This window comes from Suricata suricatta, chromosome 8 (assembly GCF_006229205.1).
Source record: "Suricata suricatta isolate VVHF042 chromosome 8, meerkat_22Aug2017_6uvM2_HiC, whole genome shotgun sequence".
Lineage (NCBI taxonomy): Eukaryota > Metazoa > Chordata > Mammalia > Carnivora > Herpestidae > Suricata > Suricata suricatta.
In genome coordinates, this window is record NC_043707.1 from 33,552,958 (window position 1) to 33,569,102 (window position 16,145).

General features: G+C 39.6%; 1 protein-coding gene across 2 annotated transcripts in view; it reads left to right on the forward strand.

The window, feature by feature from the left end:
• USP42 (ubiquitin specific peptidase 42) overlaps positions 1-16,145 on the forward strand; it is a 46,593-nt gene that overhangs the window by 15,973 nt on the left and 14,475 nt on the right. For both annotated transcript variants that reach the window (XM_029948178.1, XM_029948177.1), the window contains 4 exons: positions 11,624-11,734; positions 13,352-13,454; positions 14,548-14,615; positions 15,301-15,371. In XM_029948178.1, coding sequence (XP_029804038.1) covers positions 11,624-11,734; positions 13,352-13,454; positions 14,548-14,615; positions 15,301-15,371 — 353 coding nt within the window. The remainder of the gene's footprint in view (positions 1-11,623; positions 11,735-13,351; positions 13,455-14,547; positions 14,616-15,300; positions 15,372-16,145) is intronic.

Genomic DNA, 16,145 nt, shown 5'->3' on the forward strand with positions numbered 1-16,145 from the left:
TGACTGGGTTCTCTTCTAGGCTTTTTATGGTTTCAGGTCTCATATTTAGGTCTTTAATCCATTTTGAGTTTATTTTTGTTTTGGTATAAGAAAGTGGCCCAGTTTCATTCTTTTGCATGTTATTGACAGTTTTCCCAACACCATTTGTTGAAGAGACTTTTCCCCATTGGATATTCTTTTCTGCTTTGTCAAAGATTAATTAACGATGTAATTGTGGGTTTATTTCTGCATTTTCTATTGTGTTCTATTGATGCATCTATCTGTTTTTGTTCTGGTACCATACTGTTTTGACCACTGTAGCTTTGTAATATAACTTGAGGTCTGGAATCATGATGCCTCCAGCTTTGCTTTTCTTTTTCAAGATTGCTCTGGCTATTTAGGGTCTTTTGTGGTTCCACACAAATTTTAGGATTGTTCTAATTTGATGAAAAATGCTGTTAGTATTTTGAAAGAGATTGCATTAAATGTGTAGATTGCTATGGCTAACATAGACATTTTGGTAATATTCTTTCAGTCCATGAGCATGGGATGTCGTTCCATTTCTTTGTGCCCTCTTCAGTTTCTTTCATCAGTGTTTTGTCATTTTCAGAGTACAGCTCTTTCACTTCTTTGGTTAGGTTTATTCCTAGATATCTTATTGTTTTTGGTGCAGTTGTAAATGGGATAGATTTCTTAATTTCTCTTTCTGCCAGCTCATTAATGGTATATAGAAATGCAACAGATTTCTGTACATTAATTTTATATCTGTGACTTTACTAAATTCATTGTTCAGTTCTAGTAGTTTTTAGGTGGAGTCTTTCAGGTTTTCTATATTGAGTATCATGTCATTTGCAAATACTGAAGGTTTTACTTCTTACCAATTTGGATACCTTTTATTTCGTTTCATGTCTGATTGCTGTGGCTAGGACTTCCAGCACTATGTTGGATAACAGTGGTGAGACTGGACATCCCTGTCTTGTTGCTGACCATAGAGGAAAAGCTCTCAGTTTTTTCCCACTGAGGATGATAGTAGCTGTGAGTTTTTCATATATGGCCTTTATTATGTTGAGGTATGTTCTCTCTAAACTTACTTTGTTGAGGATTTTTATCGTGAATGGATGTTGTGCTTTATCCTGCATCTATTGAAATGATGTTATGGTTTTTATCCTTTTTTAAATTAATGTGATGCATTACAATAATTTGCAAATATTGAACCACCTTTGTAACCCACAAATAAATCCCACTCAATTGTGGTGGATGATTTTTTAAATGTTTTTTTAGATTTATTTTTGAGAGAGAGAGGGAGCGCATGTGCACACATGCATGAGCAAGGAAGGGGCAGAGAGAGGGAGGGAGACATCAGATCCCAAGCAGACTTCAGGCTCTAAGCTGTCAGCACAGAGCCCAGTGTGGGGCTTGAACTCACAAACCATGAGATCATGACCTGAGCCAAAGTCAGACGCTCAACTGACTGAGCCACTCAGATGTTCCTGTGGTGAATGATTTTTTTAAATGTATTGTTGGATTCAGTTTGCTAGTATTTTATTGAGGATTTTTGCATCCATGTTCATCAGGATTATTAGCCTGTGGTTCTCTTTTTAATGGAGTCTTTCTCTGGTTGTAATATCAGGGTACTGCTGACCTCATAGAATAAGTTTAGGAGTTTTTCTTCCTTTTTTTAGTTTTAAGAATAACTTGAGAAGAATAGGTATTAATTCTTTAAATGTTTGGTAGAATTTGCCTGTGAAGCCGTCTGGCCCTGGACTTTGGTTTGTTTGGAGCTTTTTGATTACTGATTCAGTTTAATTGCTGATTACTGGTCTGTTCAAGTTTTCTATTTCTTCATCTTTCAGTTTTGGTAGTTTATATGTTTCTAGGAATTTATCCATTTCTTCTAGATTGTTCAATTTCTTGACACATAATTTTTCATAATATTCTTTTGCATTTGTTTGTATTTCTGTAGTGCTGGTTGTTTATCCACTCTCATTTTCTCTCTCTCTCTCTCTCTCTTTTTTTTTTCTTGTTAAGTCTGGGTAGAGGTTTATCAATTTTATTGATTTTTTTTTTAAAGAAGCAGCTCTTGGTTTCATTGACCCATTTTATTATTGTTTTAGTTTCTGTATGACTTATTTTATTATTTCCTTCCTCTTGCTGGTTTTACATTTTGTTTGTTGTTTTTCTTCTTCTTTAGGTGCAAGGTTAAGTTGTGTGAGATTTGTTTTTTGCTTCTTGAGATAAGCCTATATTGCTGAAATCTTCCCTCTTAGAAGTGCTTTTGCTGCATCTGAAAGGTTTTGGACCATTATGTTTTCATTTTCATTTGTTTCCATCTACTTTTTAATTAAAAAATTTTTTGAATGTTTATTTTGAGAGAGAATGTGTGTGCATACACAAGTAGGAGAGTGACAGAGAGAGAGGTGGAGAGGGAATCTGAAGCAAGCTCCATGCTGTCAGCCCATAGCCTGACGCAAGGCTCAGTCTAACAAGCCATGAGATCATGACCTGAACTGAAATCTAGAGTCACTTAACTGATTGGCCAACCAGGTGCCCCACCTTTTTTATTTCTTTTGATTTCCTGGTTGACTCTTTCATTGTTGAGTACGATGTTCTTTAATCCATGTATTTGTGGTCTTTCCAGATTTTTTCTTGTGGTTGACTTGTAGTTTCATAGTGTTTGGTCAGAAAAGATGCATGGTATGATTTCAGTCTTCCTGAATTTGTTGAGGGTTGTTTTGTGGGCTAATATGTGATCTATTCTGGAGAACGACCCATGTGCACTTGCATATGTATTCTGCTTTAGGATGGAATGTTATGAATATACTTGTTAAATATATCTGGTCCAGTGTCATTCAGAGCCTTTGCTTCCTTGTGGGTGTTCTGTTTAGATGATCGGTCCATTGATATCAACGGGGTGTTAAAGTCCCCTCCTATTACTGTATTATTATCAATTAGTTCCTTTATTTTTGTTATTAACTGTTTTATATATTTGGGTACTTTGCATGTTGGGTGCATAAATATTTATAATTGGATTGTTCTCTTTATTATGGTTTATTTTTATTTATTTTAATGTTTATTTTTGAGAGAGAGAGAGTGCACGCATGCACATGAGCAGGGGAGGGGCAGAAAGAGAGACAAGACAGACAGACAGACAGAATCCAAAGCAGGCTTCAGGCTCTGAGCTGTCCACAGAGAGCCTGATGTGGAGTTCGAACCCACGAACCTTGAGATCATGACCTGAGCTGAAGTCGGACATTTAACCGACTGAGCCACCCAGGCACCTCTTCACCCTATGTCTTTTATTTATTTTTTTAAATGTTTTATTTATTTTTGATACAGAGAGAGACAGAGCATGAGAGGGGGAGGGGCAGAGAGAGAAGGAGACAGAACCAGAAGCAGGCTCCAGGCTCTGAGCTAGCTGTCAGCACAGAGCCTGACGCGGGGCTCGAACCCACGGATGTGAGATCTGACCTGAGCCGAAGCTGGAGGCTTGACCGACTGAGCCACCCAGGCGCCCCCACCCTATGTCTTTTAATTGGAGTGTTTAGTCCACTTATATTCAAAGCAATTATTGAGAGATATGTATTTATTTTTACTTTTTTTGTGGTTGTTTCTGAAGATTTTCCCTGATTCTTTCTTGTCTTTCTCTCTTTCATGATTTGCTGGTTTTCTTTAGTGATATATTTGGATTTTTCTTTATTTTTTGCATATTTATTAGTGATTTTTGATTCGTGGTTGTCAGTAGATTTGTGTATAACATCTTCCACATATGGCAGTCTTTATCACATTGATGATTGTTTAAGTTTGAACCCATCCTTTGCTCCTTTCTTTCTCATGTTTTAGGTATATGGTGTCATATTTTACATCCTTTTGTTAGTTCCTTGATTTTTTACAGAAATATTCATTTTTACTGTTTTTGTGCTTCCTACCTTCATATTGTCATTTTTGGTCTTTCCTTTCCCCTCAAAGAGTCCCCTTTAATACTCCTTGTAGGGCTGTTTTAATGGCCACTAACTCCTTTAGTTTTTGTTTTGTCTGGAAACTCTTTCCTCCTGTGCTGAATGGTAGCCTTGTTAGATAGAGTATTTTTGGCTGCAGATTTTTCCCATTCAGCACTTTAAATATATCATGCCACTCTTTTCCGGCTTGGAAAGTTTCTACTGAAAAATTTGCTGGTAGCCTTATGGGATTTCCTTTGTATGTAACTGCCTTCATTTGTCTTGCTTCTTTTAATATTTTTTCTTTATTACTATATTTTGCCATTACAGAATGTCTTGGTGTGGATCTGCTTTTGTTGATACTGTTGGGGGTTCTCTGTGCCTCCTTGATCTGGATATCAATTTCCTTCCCCAGATTAGGGACATTTTCAGCTATTATTTCTTCAAAAATTCTCTGTCCCCTTTTTTCTCTTCTTCTGGGGTCCCTGTAATATGAATGTTACCTTTGATGGAGTCACTGAAATCACTAAGCCTATTCTTGTTTTGCATAATTCTTTTTTCTGTCTTGTTCAGCTTGATAACTTTTCATTACTCCTTTAGGCCATTAATTTGTTGCTCTGCTTCTTCCAGCCTCCTGTTTATTCCATCAAGCATGTTCCTCATTTCGTTTGTTGAGCCCTTTCTCTCTGTTATGTTACTCCTTATCTCTGTGTTAACGGTCTCACTGATGTCTTCCACTCTTTTCTCAAGTCCAGCAAGTACCCTTATGATCATTGCTTTAAATACTCTATCAGGCATGCTACTTATAACTGTTCCATTTAGATCTCTGGCCATGACCATCCTGTTCTTTCATCTGGGGCAAATTGCTCTGTCTTCTCATTTTGTCTAAGTCCTTGTGCTTATTTCTGTGTGTAGGAAAATGATATGTGGTTCCTGGTTCTTGAGGGTAGTGGCTTTATGAAGAAGAGGTCATGTAGTATCTCCTGTTCCCCAAGGCCTGGCGCTTCCAGGAGTGTTTCCAGTGTGAGCTATGTGTGCTCTGCTGTTGTATTTTGGCCACTTTATCTTTCAGGCCAGTTGTCTGCAGAGATTCTTTTTGCCTGTTGAGGGCAGTGATCGGTCCCTGGCCTGAATGTGGTGAGTTTTAACTAGGTGTGCCCTGATCTGCTTGTAAAATGAGACCTGTTGTTGCTGCCACCCAGAACCAAGGCCTTGAAAATCTCCTGGGTGGGGAGATGGAGGTTGGGAGGAGTTTAGGTCGGTCTTCTAGGAGAGGGACCTGCTGCACTGGGAGTGTGGCAAGTGTGACTGGGAAGGGAGGTTCTTCCAGAGCATGGGGGTGGGGCTTAGCATAAGCGTGTTAGGTAGTGAGTGTTGGTGCTGCCCTGGCTCCCACACGTGGGTCCTCGTTTATGCTGAGGGGCAGAGGGAAGGAAGTGCTGCTGGGGGGTCTCTGTGAACACTCTTTGTCTAGGACATGCTCTGCGATGAGCAGCTAACTTCTCTACTGTGTGCCCCCTGCACTCTTCAGATCTTGTTTCCATGTTGTAGGTCTGTCTTCTCTAAGAGCAGCACCAGTGTCTTCTGAGTTTTACCAGAGCCACGTACTCTGACCTTTAAAACTTCAGGCTTTACACCCCCCTGGTTATAAGAACTCATGAAATTTGGAACCTTTTGCTTTCCAAGCCGATTGCTATGGGGACCCTTCCCCCGAGCTGTCCTGTGTGCCAGCATGTCTCTTGCCCTGCCCTTTTCTGTGAGTGCAGCTGCCTCCCCTTTGCAGGAGCCACATCGTCTCTACCAGTCTGCATCTCTGCTCTTCCTGCCTTCTTCAGGTGGCCTCTCCTCTACTTTCAGTTGTGGAGTTTGTGCTGAAGAAATTGTCCTCAGGTCAATTTCTAGGGTGTTTAGGATGACTTGTTAGTTATCTTGGATTTGTGGGGCGAGCGGAGCGTAGGGTCCTCCTGCTCCACGCCATCTTCCCCTCTCTCCTGTGATGTGTAATTAGTTTTAAATTTTGCTGAATTTTACTTGTAATATTTTATTAAGGAATTTTACATCTCTATTCATGAGAGATATTGGTCTGTAATTTTCTGGTTTTGTACCATATCTGATTCACTATCAGGGTAATACTAGTTTTATAAAACATGATTTTGGGATATATTAACTCCTCTGTATTTTTGAAGAGATTGTGTAGAATTGATGTAGGTTCATATTTAAACATTTGGTAGAATTTATCAGTGAAGCTATCTTGGCCTGGTGATTTCCTTTTTCAGAGTTTTTAAATTACAAATTTGATTATTGATATCTGCAGAGTCTGTATTGAAACCCTTGGTTTTGTTTCTGATATTGGCAATTCCTGTACGTTTCCCTTTCAGCAGTGCTTTAGCTGTGTCTCTATGTCTCTGATAGGTTGTCTTCTCATTCAGTTCAGTGAATTTTTAAATTCCCCTTGAGATTTATTTTTTGATCTGTGGACTGTATAGAAGCATGCTACTTAGTTTCCAAGTATTCATTGATTTTTCTGTTATCTTTTTCTAATTTCTAGTATGAGTACAGTGTGGTAGAAAACCTATTATGTTATTATAATAGTATATTATTTCTATTCTCTTAAAATGTTTTCATGTACTATTATTATTTTTTTTTTTTTTTGAGAGAGAGGGAGGGAGAGCAAGCGAGCAGATGTGCACAAGCAGGAGAGGGGTGGGGGGTGGGCAACAGAGGATCATCCAAAGCAGGCTCTGCACTGACAGCAGCAAGCCCAGTCTGGGCTCCAGCTCAAAAACCGTGAGATCATGACCTGAACCCCTAAGTTCAACACTCAACTGACTGAGCCACCCAGGTTCCCTGCTCTTAAATTTTTTGAGGTTTGTTTTGTGTCCCAGGATATGGTCTACGTATATGTTCCATGAATGCTTGAAATGAATTTGTATCATGCTGTTTTCTGGAGTGTTCTATAAATTACCTGTATCCCATTGGCTGATGATATTGTTGAGTTCTTTACTCTTGTTGATTTTCTAATTATTCATTTATTGACAGAAGGATGTTGAGGTTTCCAGCTCTAGTTGTAGATTTCTCTGTGTTTGTTTTCAGTTCCATCAGAGTTCAGTTCATGTATATTGCAGCTTCGTTGTTTGGTACAAATATATTTAGGATTGCCATAAATATGTATATATATAATTTTTTGGATGACTTTTTGGTAATGTCCTTTCCTCTGGTAGTTTTCCTTGTTCTTTTTAAAAAAATTTTTTTTAATGTTTTATTTATTTTTGATACAGAGAGAGACAGAGCATGAGAGGGGGAAGGGCAGAGAGAGAAGGAGACACAGAACCGGAAGCAGGCTCCAGGCTCTGAGCTAGCTGTCAGCACAGAGCCTGACGCATGGCTCGAACCCACAAACGTGAAATCTGACCTGAGCCGAAGTCGGAGACTTAACCGACTGAGCCACCCAGGCGCCCCTTGTTTTCCTTGTTCTGAAGTCTGCTTTATCTGCTATTAATACAGCCATTCCTGTTTTCATTAAGTTAATGTTTGCATGACCTATCTCTTTCCATCCTTTCTCTTTCAGCTTGCCTGTATTAATTACACTTGCAGTGAGTTCCTTGTAGGTGTTCTATGACCAAGTCATGGTGTCCCATCTACTTTCTTAATCTGGGTTTTTTTATTGATGTGTTCAGAATATTTACATTTAAGCTTATTGACAAATCGGGACTTAAGTCTGTTATTTTGTTTCCTGTTCTCTTTGTTTTCTAATCCCTGCCTTTCTGGGGGTTACTTGAATATTTATTTTTTAGAATTCTGTTTTGATTTATTTTTAACATTTTTGAGTGTATGTACTCTCTTTAGTGGTGGCTCTAGATTTGCATTACATACACATAATTTACCAGCGCCTACTGGTGTTGTCATTTTGCCAAATAAAGGTAAGTGTAGAAACCTTCTACGTCTCTTTTGTCTCCCCTAGTTGTCATGTAATTAAATATTTCGTCCACTTATATTTAGAACCATATCAGTGACAGTGTTAGAATTTTTGTTTTTACCATCACATAAGTTAGAACCTGAAGAAAAAGAAAGCCTATTATATTTGCCTTTATTTTTGGTTACTATTTTTTTCTTCCTTTTTGATGTTCCAGGGATTCTTTTTTAAAAAATCGTTTCCTTTTTGTTGAGAGAGTTTCCTTTAGTCATTCTTTTAGGGTATGTATACTGGTAACAATTTTTCTTAGTTTTGCTTCATCTGAGAATGTCTTGATTTTGCCTTCATTCCTGAAGGGTATTTCCACGTGTGTAGGATTCTGGGCTGATAGCCCTTTTCTTTCAGACCTTGAAAATTGTTCCAGTTCCTCTGACTTCCACCATTTTTTATCTGAAGTTTGTCATTTTTCTTTTGTTTATTACACGCACATACACACATACACACACACTTTTATAGGTAAAGTATTGTTTTCTTTCACTGCTTTCAAGATTCTGTCTTTAGTTTTCAGAAGTTTAGTTATATTTTGGGATAGGTTTCTTTGTTGTTTTCCTGTTTGGGGTTTGCTCAGCTTCTTGAATCTAAAGACTTTTATCTTTTACCAAATTTGGGAAATTTTCAGCCTTCCTTTCTTGTAATACTTTTTCAGCCCTGCTTAGTCTCTTCTCTCCTTCTGAGAGTCTGATGACATGTGTGCAACATGGCTTTCTTAGAGTCCCACAGGTCCCTGAGGCTCTGTTCTTCATCCCCCGCCCCCCCCAAGTCTGTTTTCTCTCTGTTGTTCAGAGGAGGTAATTTCTGTTGTTCTGTCTTCATGTTGACAGATTTTTTTCCCTTCTGTAATCTCTATTCTTCTGTTTAGCTTATCCACTGAGTTTATGTTGATTATTGTATTTTTTGTTTGTAAAGTTTCCATTTGGTTCTTTATATCTCCTATTTCTTTGTTGAGTCTTTCTATATTTTTCATTTGTTTCTAATGTGTGTGTCATCAGTTGAGCCATTTTTATCCTGGCTTCTTTAAAACCTTTGTTAGATAATTCTGGCATCTCTATCATCTCAGTGTGGGCATTTCTTTATTTTTTTCCACTCATTTGAGAAATGATGAGTGATTTTCAGTTGAAACCTGGAAATTTTTTATGTTACAAATTTTATGTGGATCTTATCTAATGATTGCCTCATCTGGATTTCTGTGATAACACCCTGGCAAAGGAAGTAGTCTTAGGTTGAGGTAGAAGTCCAGGCTCCCTACTCAGTCTCCATTGACACTCATGGGGCATGGGGGTAGCGGCAGGTTGGGGCTCCTTGTTCCTGTTCTCTGCTTGGTCTCCACTGATATCACAGCAGCTTTGGACCACTGAGTGATAATGAAAGACCTGATTCTGAAACTGTCCCAGTAGAGAATTGGAGGGAGTCGTCTTCACTACCAGGGGGTGGCACAGAAGTCCAGGCTCCTCCCCTGATCTTTGCCATGGGATGGGATGTGATTGTTATCATTCCACATGGATGAAAGTTCTAGCTCCTACTCCATCTTTTCTAACACCTCTCCACGTGGGTGGGTTTGGTGCCTCATTACGGCCTGGCAAGCAGAAGTTTAGGCTGCCTACTTGGCCTTGCTGGCCTAGGGGTATTGGGGGGGGGGCAGCATTGTTTTTCTGTGGTGTGTGGCTAGAATAGAGAATTACTGTCTCAAAGTGTTTTATCTTGCCAAGCCTCCCTTTTCCTGGTCTTTTGGCTACAGAAAGCAGGCTTTCATTGGGGCTTTGTTCTGTTTGTTGGTGTTTCCACGTTGTTGGCTTCTTCAGCTCTGGACTATATGAGACACAAATAAAACCCAGGGAACTTGCCATGGTGTTATTCTTTGGGTTCCACAGTTGCTAGCTTGTCTTTTCCTCTCTCTCTTTCATGCCTTCCTATGCTTGTTTTACAGACAATGTCCAGGGCTTTTGTGTTTCACAGAGGAATAGGGGAAAGAACTACTCTGTCTTCCCAGAAGTGAAAGTCTCATCTTTGTTTTAGAAAGATGTTTTTATGGGGTATAGAATTCTGTATTCTATACAATGTGAGAAGAATATTTTTCTTCCAATACCTGAAAGATGTTACTGCACTGTTTGCTGTCTTGTGTTGTTTCTGACAAGAAGTTTGCTGTCAGTTTTACCTTTGTTTCTATATACATGTTTGTTTGTTTGTTTGTTTGTTTGTTTTTCTAAGTGCTTTTATGATGCTGTCTTTATCACTGTCCTAATCAGTCTGAGTGTTTTTTGTGTAGCTTTTTCATGTCTTTTTCTGTTTGGGACTTACTGTTTCAAATTTGTATGATTTCTAGTCATTTAAAAATTTTTTTATTTTTGTCATTAGAGTAGTGTTAAATGTTTTTGGTGCACAGCTCAGTGAATTTTAACACAGTACAGATTCATGCAAACCACCTTTTTAGGAAACAAAACTGTAGCGTCACTCTAAAAATTGCCCTTGTGCTCTCTGTAGACTGTCATTGTTCCCTGAAATATTTGTTCTGTCCCTTCAGACTCCAGTCATAGGTATATTTAGGGACTAACTTGGAGTCCTACTGCTCACTGATAATGCTTATCTTTTTGTTGCTGTTTTGAATTTGTGCGTGTATGTGTTTCATTATGAATGATTTCTGTTGCTAAGTCTTCACGTTCACTGATGTTTTCTCTTCTGTCTGATCTGTTGTTAATCTCATCTGTGTTTTTCATCTCAGAGATTCTACCTTTCACCTGTAAAGTACATTTGGATCAGTTTCCATGGCTCCTTCTAAGATGCTTTTGCTTTTTTCTACCTCATTGAACACATGAATGTACATATATTTTTTAATGTCTTTGTGTCTTGATTCTATTGTCTGTGCCATTTCTGGGTCTGTTTATTTTCTCCAGGTCATGCCTGCATTTTTGCATGTCTTGTAGTCTTTAATTAGAATTTTATGTTTTCAGGTGCTGACAGTTTTTTTTTTTTAATTCCTGTAAATATTTTTGAACTTTATTTTGGGACACAGCTCTGTCAGTTGGAAATGGCTTGAACCTTTCAAGGCTTTTAAAGCTTTGTTAGGCAGGTTCTGAGCGGACTTTAGTTTAAGGCCGAGTTTCTCAATCTCAGCACTATTGATGTTTGGAACCAGATAATGCTTTGTTGTGGGGCTGGCCTGGGCTGTTTGTAGTATGGTTAGCAGCACATGTGGCCTCTACTCACGGGATACCAGTAGCACCAGTCAGTCGTGGGCTAAGAATGGTTTTCACATTTTTTAGAAGTTGTAAAAAAGAAGAATATGCAACAGAGACCCCTGTACGTGTCCAACAAGACCAGAATATTCACAGAAAGGCTTTGAATCTCTTGTATGGAGAGTCTTTTTACTGTTTGAGACAAATGATAGTATAAGAGAAAACCTGTTTTTCCCGGTATAAAGAGTAGTTACAAGCACAAGCTTTGAAAGTGAAGAAGAAGTTTGAGTTCAGTATGTGTCATCTACTTAACTATTTGACCTTGGGCAAAATTTTAACTCTATGAGTCTGTTTTCCTCTTATGAAATTGAGCCATTATATACTGATCACTTAGGCTTGTTGGAGAATTACATGAGAACAAATGAATGTAGGTAGCTCAAAGTATGACATATAGTAGCCATTGTCATTAATTCATTTCAGGAGTGTGCCCTTTATTTAAAGTAGTCCATGATGTCTATATAGCCATATTTTGCTAATTTGGAGGATTATCATCTGTTGTCTTCCAGGTCACGCAGAAGGATTTTGTATGATGTGTACAATGCAAGCACATATCACCCAGGCCCTCAGTAATCCTGGGGATGTTATTAAGCCGATGTTTGTCATTAATGAGATGCGGCGTAAGTATCGTCTCTAGTAGTTGATTTTAGTATTTATTAGGTAATTGGTCTTAATGGCCCAGCTGGTCAAAGATGAGCCCCTGGTATATTGCAGAAAACAAACATTTTATCAAACTTGGATATATCTTTAATTCATAACAAATTTTTAGTAAAAAGTTTAGTATAGAAACACATTTTGAAACCCTAAAAGATGACAGTGTAATCAAGTATTCAGTTTAGTATGAGCAAATTCAAATTTCTTAAACTCAGTTTCTTAAAATCATTGGTAAGTCTGACATTGATATTTTTTTTTCTCCTAGATAGTTGGATTTCTATGCTGAGTTATACTATAATATTGTGTCACAGGTTTCTTTAAATATTTTTGAATTAGTTTTAACTCAGTGAATGAGCATTAAACTATAGTGTCAGGAATTATCAAAATAAAGTTAATTATACTCTTAAAGCAACATTTAAACTGTAACTCAGCAAATTTGTAGATAAAGTTTACTTTTTCTATTTAATTTTTAAATGACTTTAAAATTTTCTCTTGCATTATAATGACCCTGATAGGGTGAGTGAAATTTTTAATGCACTTTCTATGTGTTTTTGCAGTAAACTTTTACATCATCTTAATTAACTCTGAGAAGAAAAAAATGCATGCAAATAAAAAAGAAACCCTAACTGTTAATCTGGAATCTAGCTGGGTAATTACAGGGGTGGATAATTATATAGTGACAATCTATAATCCTTTTGCCTAAAAAACTGCTCAAGATTAAGAGGTGTTCCATTGGCCCTTGGCATCGTAACAGGCCAGAGGAGTCAGTGCAAACATTTTTTTAACAGTGTTGGATCCCGGCAGAATATTAGCCAGGGGTAATTTTATTTAATTTTGTATATATAAAGAGCGATTCATATTTTTAAAGCTAGACTTTAAGAAAAGGTCGCTGCTGTTTCCGTGCACCCATATTCGTGAACTCACATGGCCCTGACATGGGTGGTGCGGGCATGAGAGTGCCATTCCTGTAGGCAGAACTAGCAGAGCACTGACAATTTCATCAGACTCTGGCTAATTTATATTTCTATATATTCACCTATAGAAATTGCTTTGTTAATGCTTTTTTGTGACATTGTTTATTCTCTTGCATTTCCTTCTGTCATTTTGTCTCACAGCTGCTCAGTTAGAAACAGGGCTGCAGGGCTGCTGGGTAACAGAGTTGCAGGGCGTTCTGTGGGTTCTCGGAACGGAATCGAGATGGGTTCTGACATTTATGTTTGCCGTGAATTCTCTTAGGGAGCCCTAGCACCAAGTTTAAGATTGTGGGCACTAACATAACATTTTGAATAAATTTTTGAGACCATACAGCCAAGGTTGAATTTACTCAAGTATGATTTTATTAACTTGCTGACGACCCAGAGTCTCCAGGCTCTCAGGAGCCCTAGCCCACATGCACTTGTAATGGTCTTCAGGGGCCTGGCCCCAGCCCTTCTTGGGGTAGTTTGTGTTAGTCAGGTGCTTTCTAACCGACAAATGGTCACAGGCTAGAAGGTCTGCGGCGGAGGTTGCGGGGGGCGGGGGGCGGGGGGGGACAACCAAGGCATACTGTATGTGATCATAAAGCTGTGTCTTAAACTTTACAGGCATAGCTAGGCACTTCCGCTTTGGAAACCAGGAGGATGCCCACGAATTCCTTCAGTACACCGTTGATGCTATGCAAAAAGCATGCTTGAATGGCAGCAATAAGTGAGTACAGCAGAGCACCAGCTATTTCTTCCCTCCACTCACTGGCTTACTCGAGTCCAGTGGTGCCTTTTCCAGTGGATGTGCAGGGCTCTGTGTTTGCTTCACTTTTGACTTCGCACTGCCTCTTCTTTACGTGACTTCCATTATTTTAAAATGGTCAGGGCTGCCAAGGGGGCTCAGTCATTTAAGCGTCTGACTCTTGATTTCAGCTCAGGTCATGATCTCACAGTTCATGAGTTTGAGCCCCATGTCAGGCTCTGTGCTGGCAGTGCTCAGCCTGCTTAGAATTCTCCCTCTCCCTCTCTCTCTGCTACTCCTACCGCACCCCCCTCCCACGCATGTGTACACACTCTCAAGATAAATGAAATAAACTTAAAAAAAACCAATGTACTGTGTAAAAAAATAAAATGGTTAAAATATTTTAAAGCTATGCTCACTGTAACAGTTTGGATTTTATAGCAGATGTCAGGAATTGGATATTGGTTTTGCTGTTACTTAATTTCTGAGCACCAGCGTCCCTCTGCAGACCTAAAGCTAACCACTTCTCCTTTCTAGTTGTGCTCAGCATTTTTTCTGCTCATCTCCAGCCTATGAAATGTGTGTGTGTTCCCTGCATCTTACTCTGGTCAGTTACCAATTTCTACAGTTTCTTCCTTAAAATCTAAAAGCAGACTCAAGAGGAAGATTGCAAATTTAACTAGATACCAGATCCCAACCCACTCAATGCTGCCTGAACACACCTGGCAGATCTGTTCTGCTGGCACTGCCTCGGCCGGGCTCTGCTTTCTGGAGACAGACCCCAGAGGAGAGGAGAGCCACCCCCTGCCGTCACCTGGGGGGGGGGGCACTGCCCAGCGGCACAGCCTCGCCTCACTGTCAAGTCCTTTCTTAGTACTGTCCTGCTTCTTTCTGTCCCTCCCTCCCTCCCCAAACCCTCCTTGTGTTCTGAGCCCAGCAAGACTACTCGCTGGTACCGCGCCTTCTGGTGTCTTTTTATTTTGTGGCTTATTTGAAATCTCATGCTTTTAAAATTTGGTCATAGCGTCTGTAAGTTTTGTGGAACTCTTGTCTCATATCACTGTTTGTTTTTCAGATTAGACAGACACACCCAGGCCACCACACTCGTTTGTCAGATATTTGGAGGATATCTAAGATCTAGAGGTAAAGTTTTATTTAAAAGTTGGTAAAGTGATACGTGCATGTGGTTTAAAAAGTGCAGGAGGACAGGTTAGCGATGCAAAGTGTGTCCCATGCAGCCCAGATTCCCAGCCTCCCTCCTCCCAGGCCCTGTCCCAGGTGTATGTCCCCCCCTCTTTCATTTCTCTCTCAGCATTGGAAATCGTTGTCCCTTTCAGTACATGTGGTAACAGTCTTTCACAGCAGAAGTAGAATTCCACTTATGTCCTCATGTAACAGTGGACATTTAGGTTGTTTCTAACCTTTTGTTGTTGTTCTTACTGGCGTCACTGAATCCCCCTGTGCAAGGCCTTGATGTTCATGTAAAAGCACATAAGTAGGATGGATGAATTCTTAGGATTAGGATTTCTGCACGAAAGGGCATGTGTTTTTACATCCTGGTCCTGCCATGTCCTTCCTGGTCCTGCCATGTCCTTCCAGGAGGTTGGACCAGTCCCCTCTCCAACCAGCAGCATATGTGGGCTGCATTCACAACATGCTGACTCACACTGTGTGTAGTATTACAGTTGTTCGCCCAATCTGAAAGAAACAAGTACTTTGTTTTAATTTTTTATTTTGAAGTAGTATTTTTGTGTTCTGGCATTTCAGTAGTTGGTATCGCTGTAATGACTACACTTTGCTGATTCTTTGCATTTTATTTTTATTTCAGTCAAGTGTTTAAATTGCAAAGGTGTCTCGGATACATTCGATCCATATCTTGATATAACGTTGGAAATAAAGGTAAGTTTGCTAGTTGAGGTTAGGAGAAGGCAGCCAGACTTTGTCTAACTTTGTCTGTAGTTCATTTATAACTTAGACTACACTTGCTAGAAAACACAAATTGAGAATTTTAATATTCCGAGACTTTATTCAGAGAGGATCTTACAGACTTAGAATGCTCAGTCTTCTCGCCCTTCGACTTTCCACTGGATGTATCACGATAAAACCAGAATCTGATGCCGGGGTTAGCCCAATTTAGATGATGGTTATTTTTTTAGAAACTCTTTTGCTCCTTGCATTTTCTAAGCTCCTATTTTTTAAGCTGTTATTTTTCCTGATTAGAAATGTACTGTGTGCTTACCATAGCAGCGAGAAGCACTGCGGACTCATAGAAGGTCCCATCCCTCAAGATGAGCTCTTAATGGCATGATGTGAACAGGTCCGAGCGTGTTATCCATGCTCCCAAACCAGAGTGACCACTCAGTTGGGTGTGTGGCCGCCTCGCTGCGTGCCGCTGCCTGGCTCCGGGCTGGTGCTTCCAGGCTTTTTTTTTTTTTTTTAATTTTTTTAATGTTTTTATTTTATTTTTGACAGAGAGAGAGACAGAGTGCAAGCAGGGGAGGGGCAGAGAGAGAGGGAGACACAGAATCCAAAGCAGGCTGCAGGCTCTGAACTGTCAGCACAGCGCCCGACCCTGGGCTAGAACTCACAAACTCTGAGACCATGACCTGAGCTGAAATCAGACGTTTAACCGACTGAGCCACCCAGGCGCCCATCGGTGCTTCCAGTCTTGTG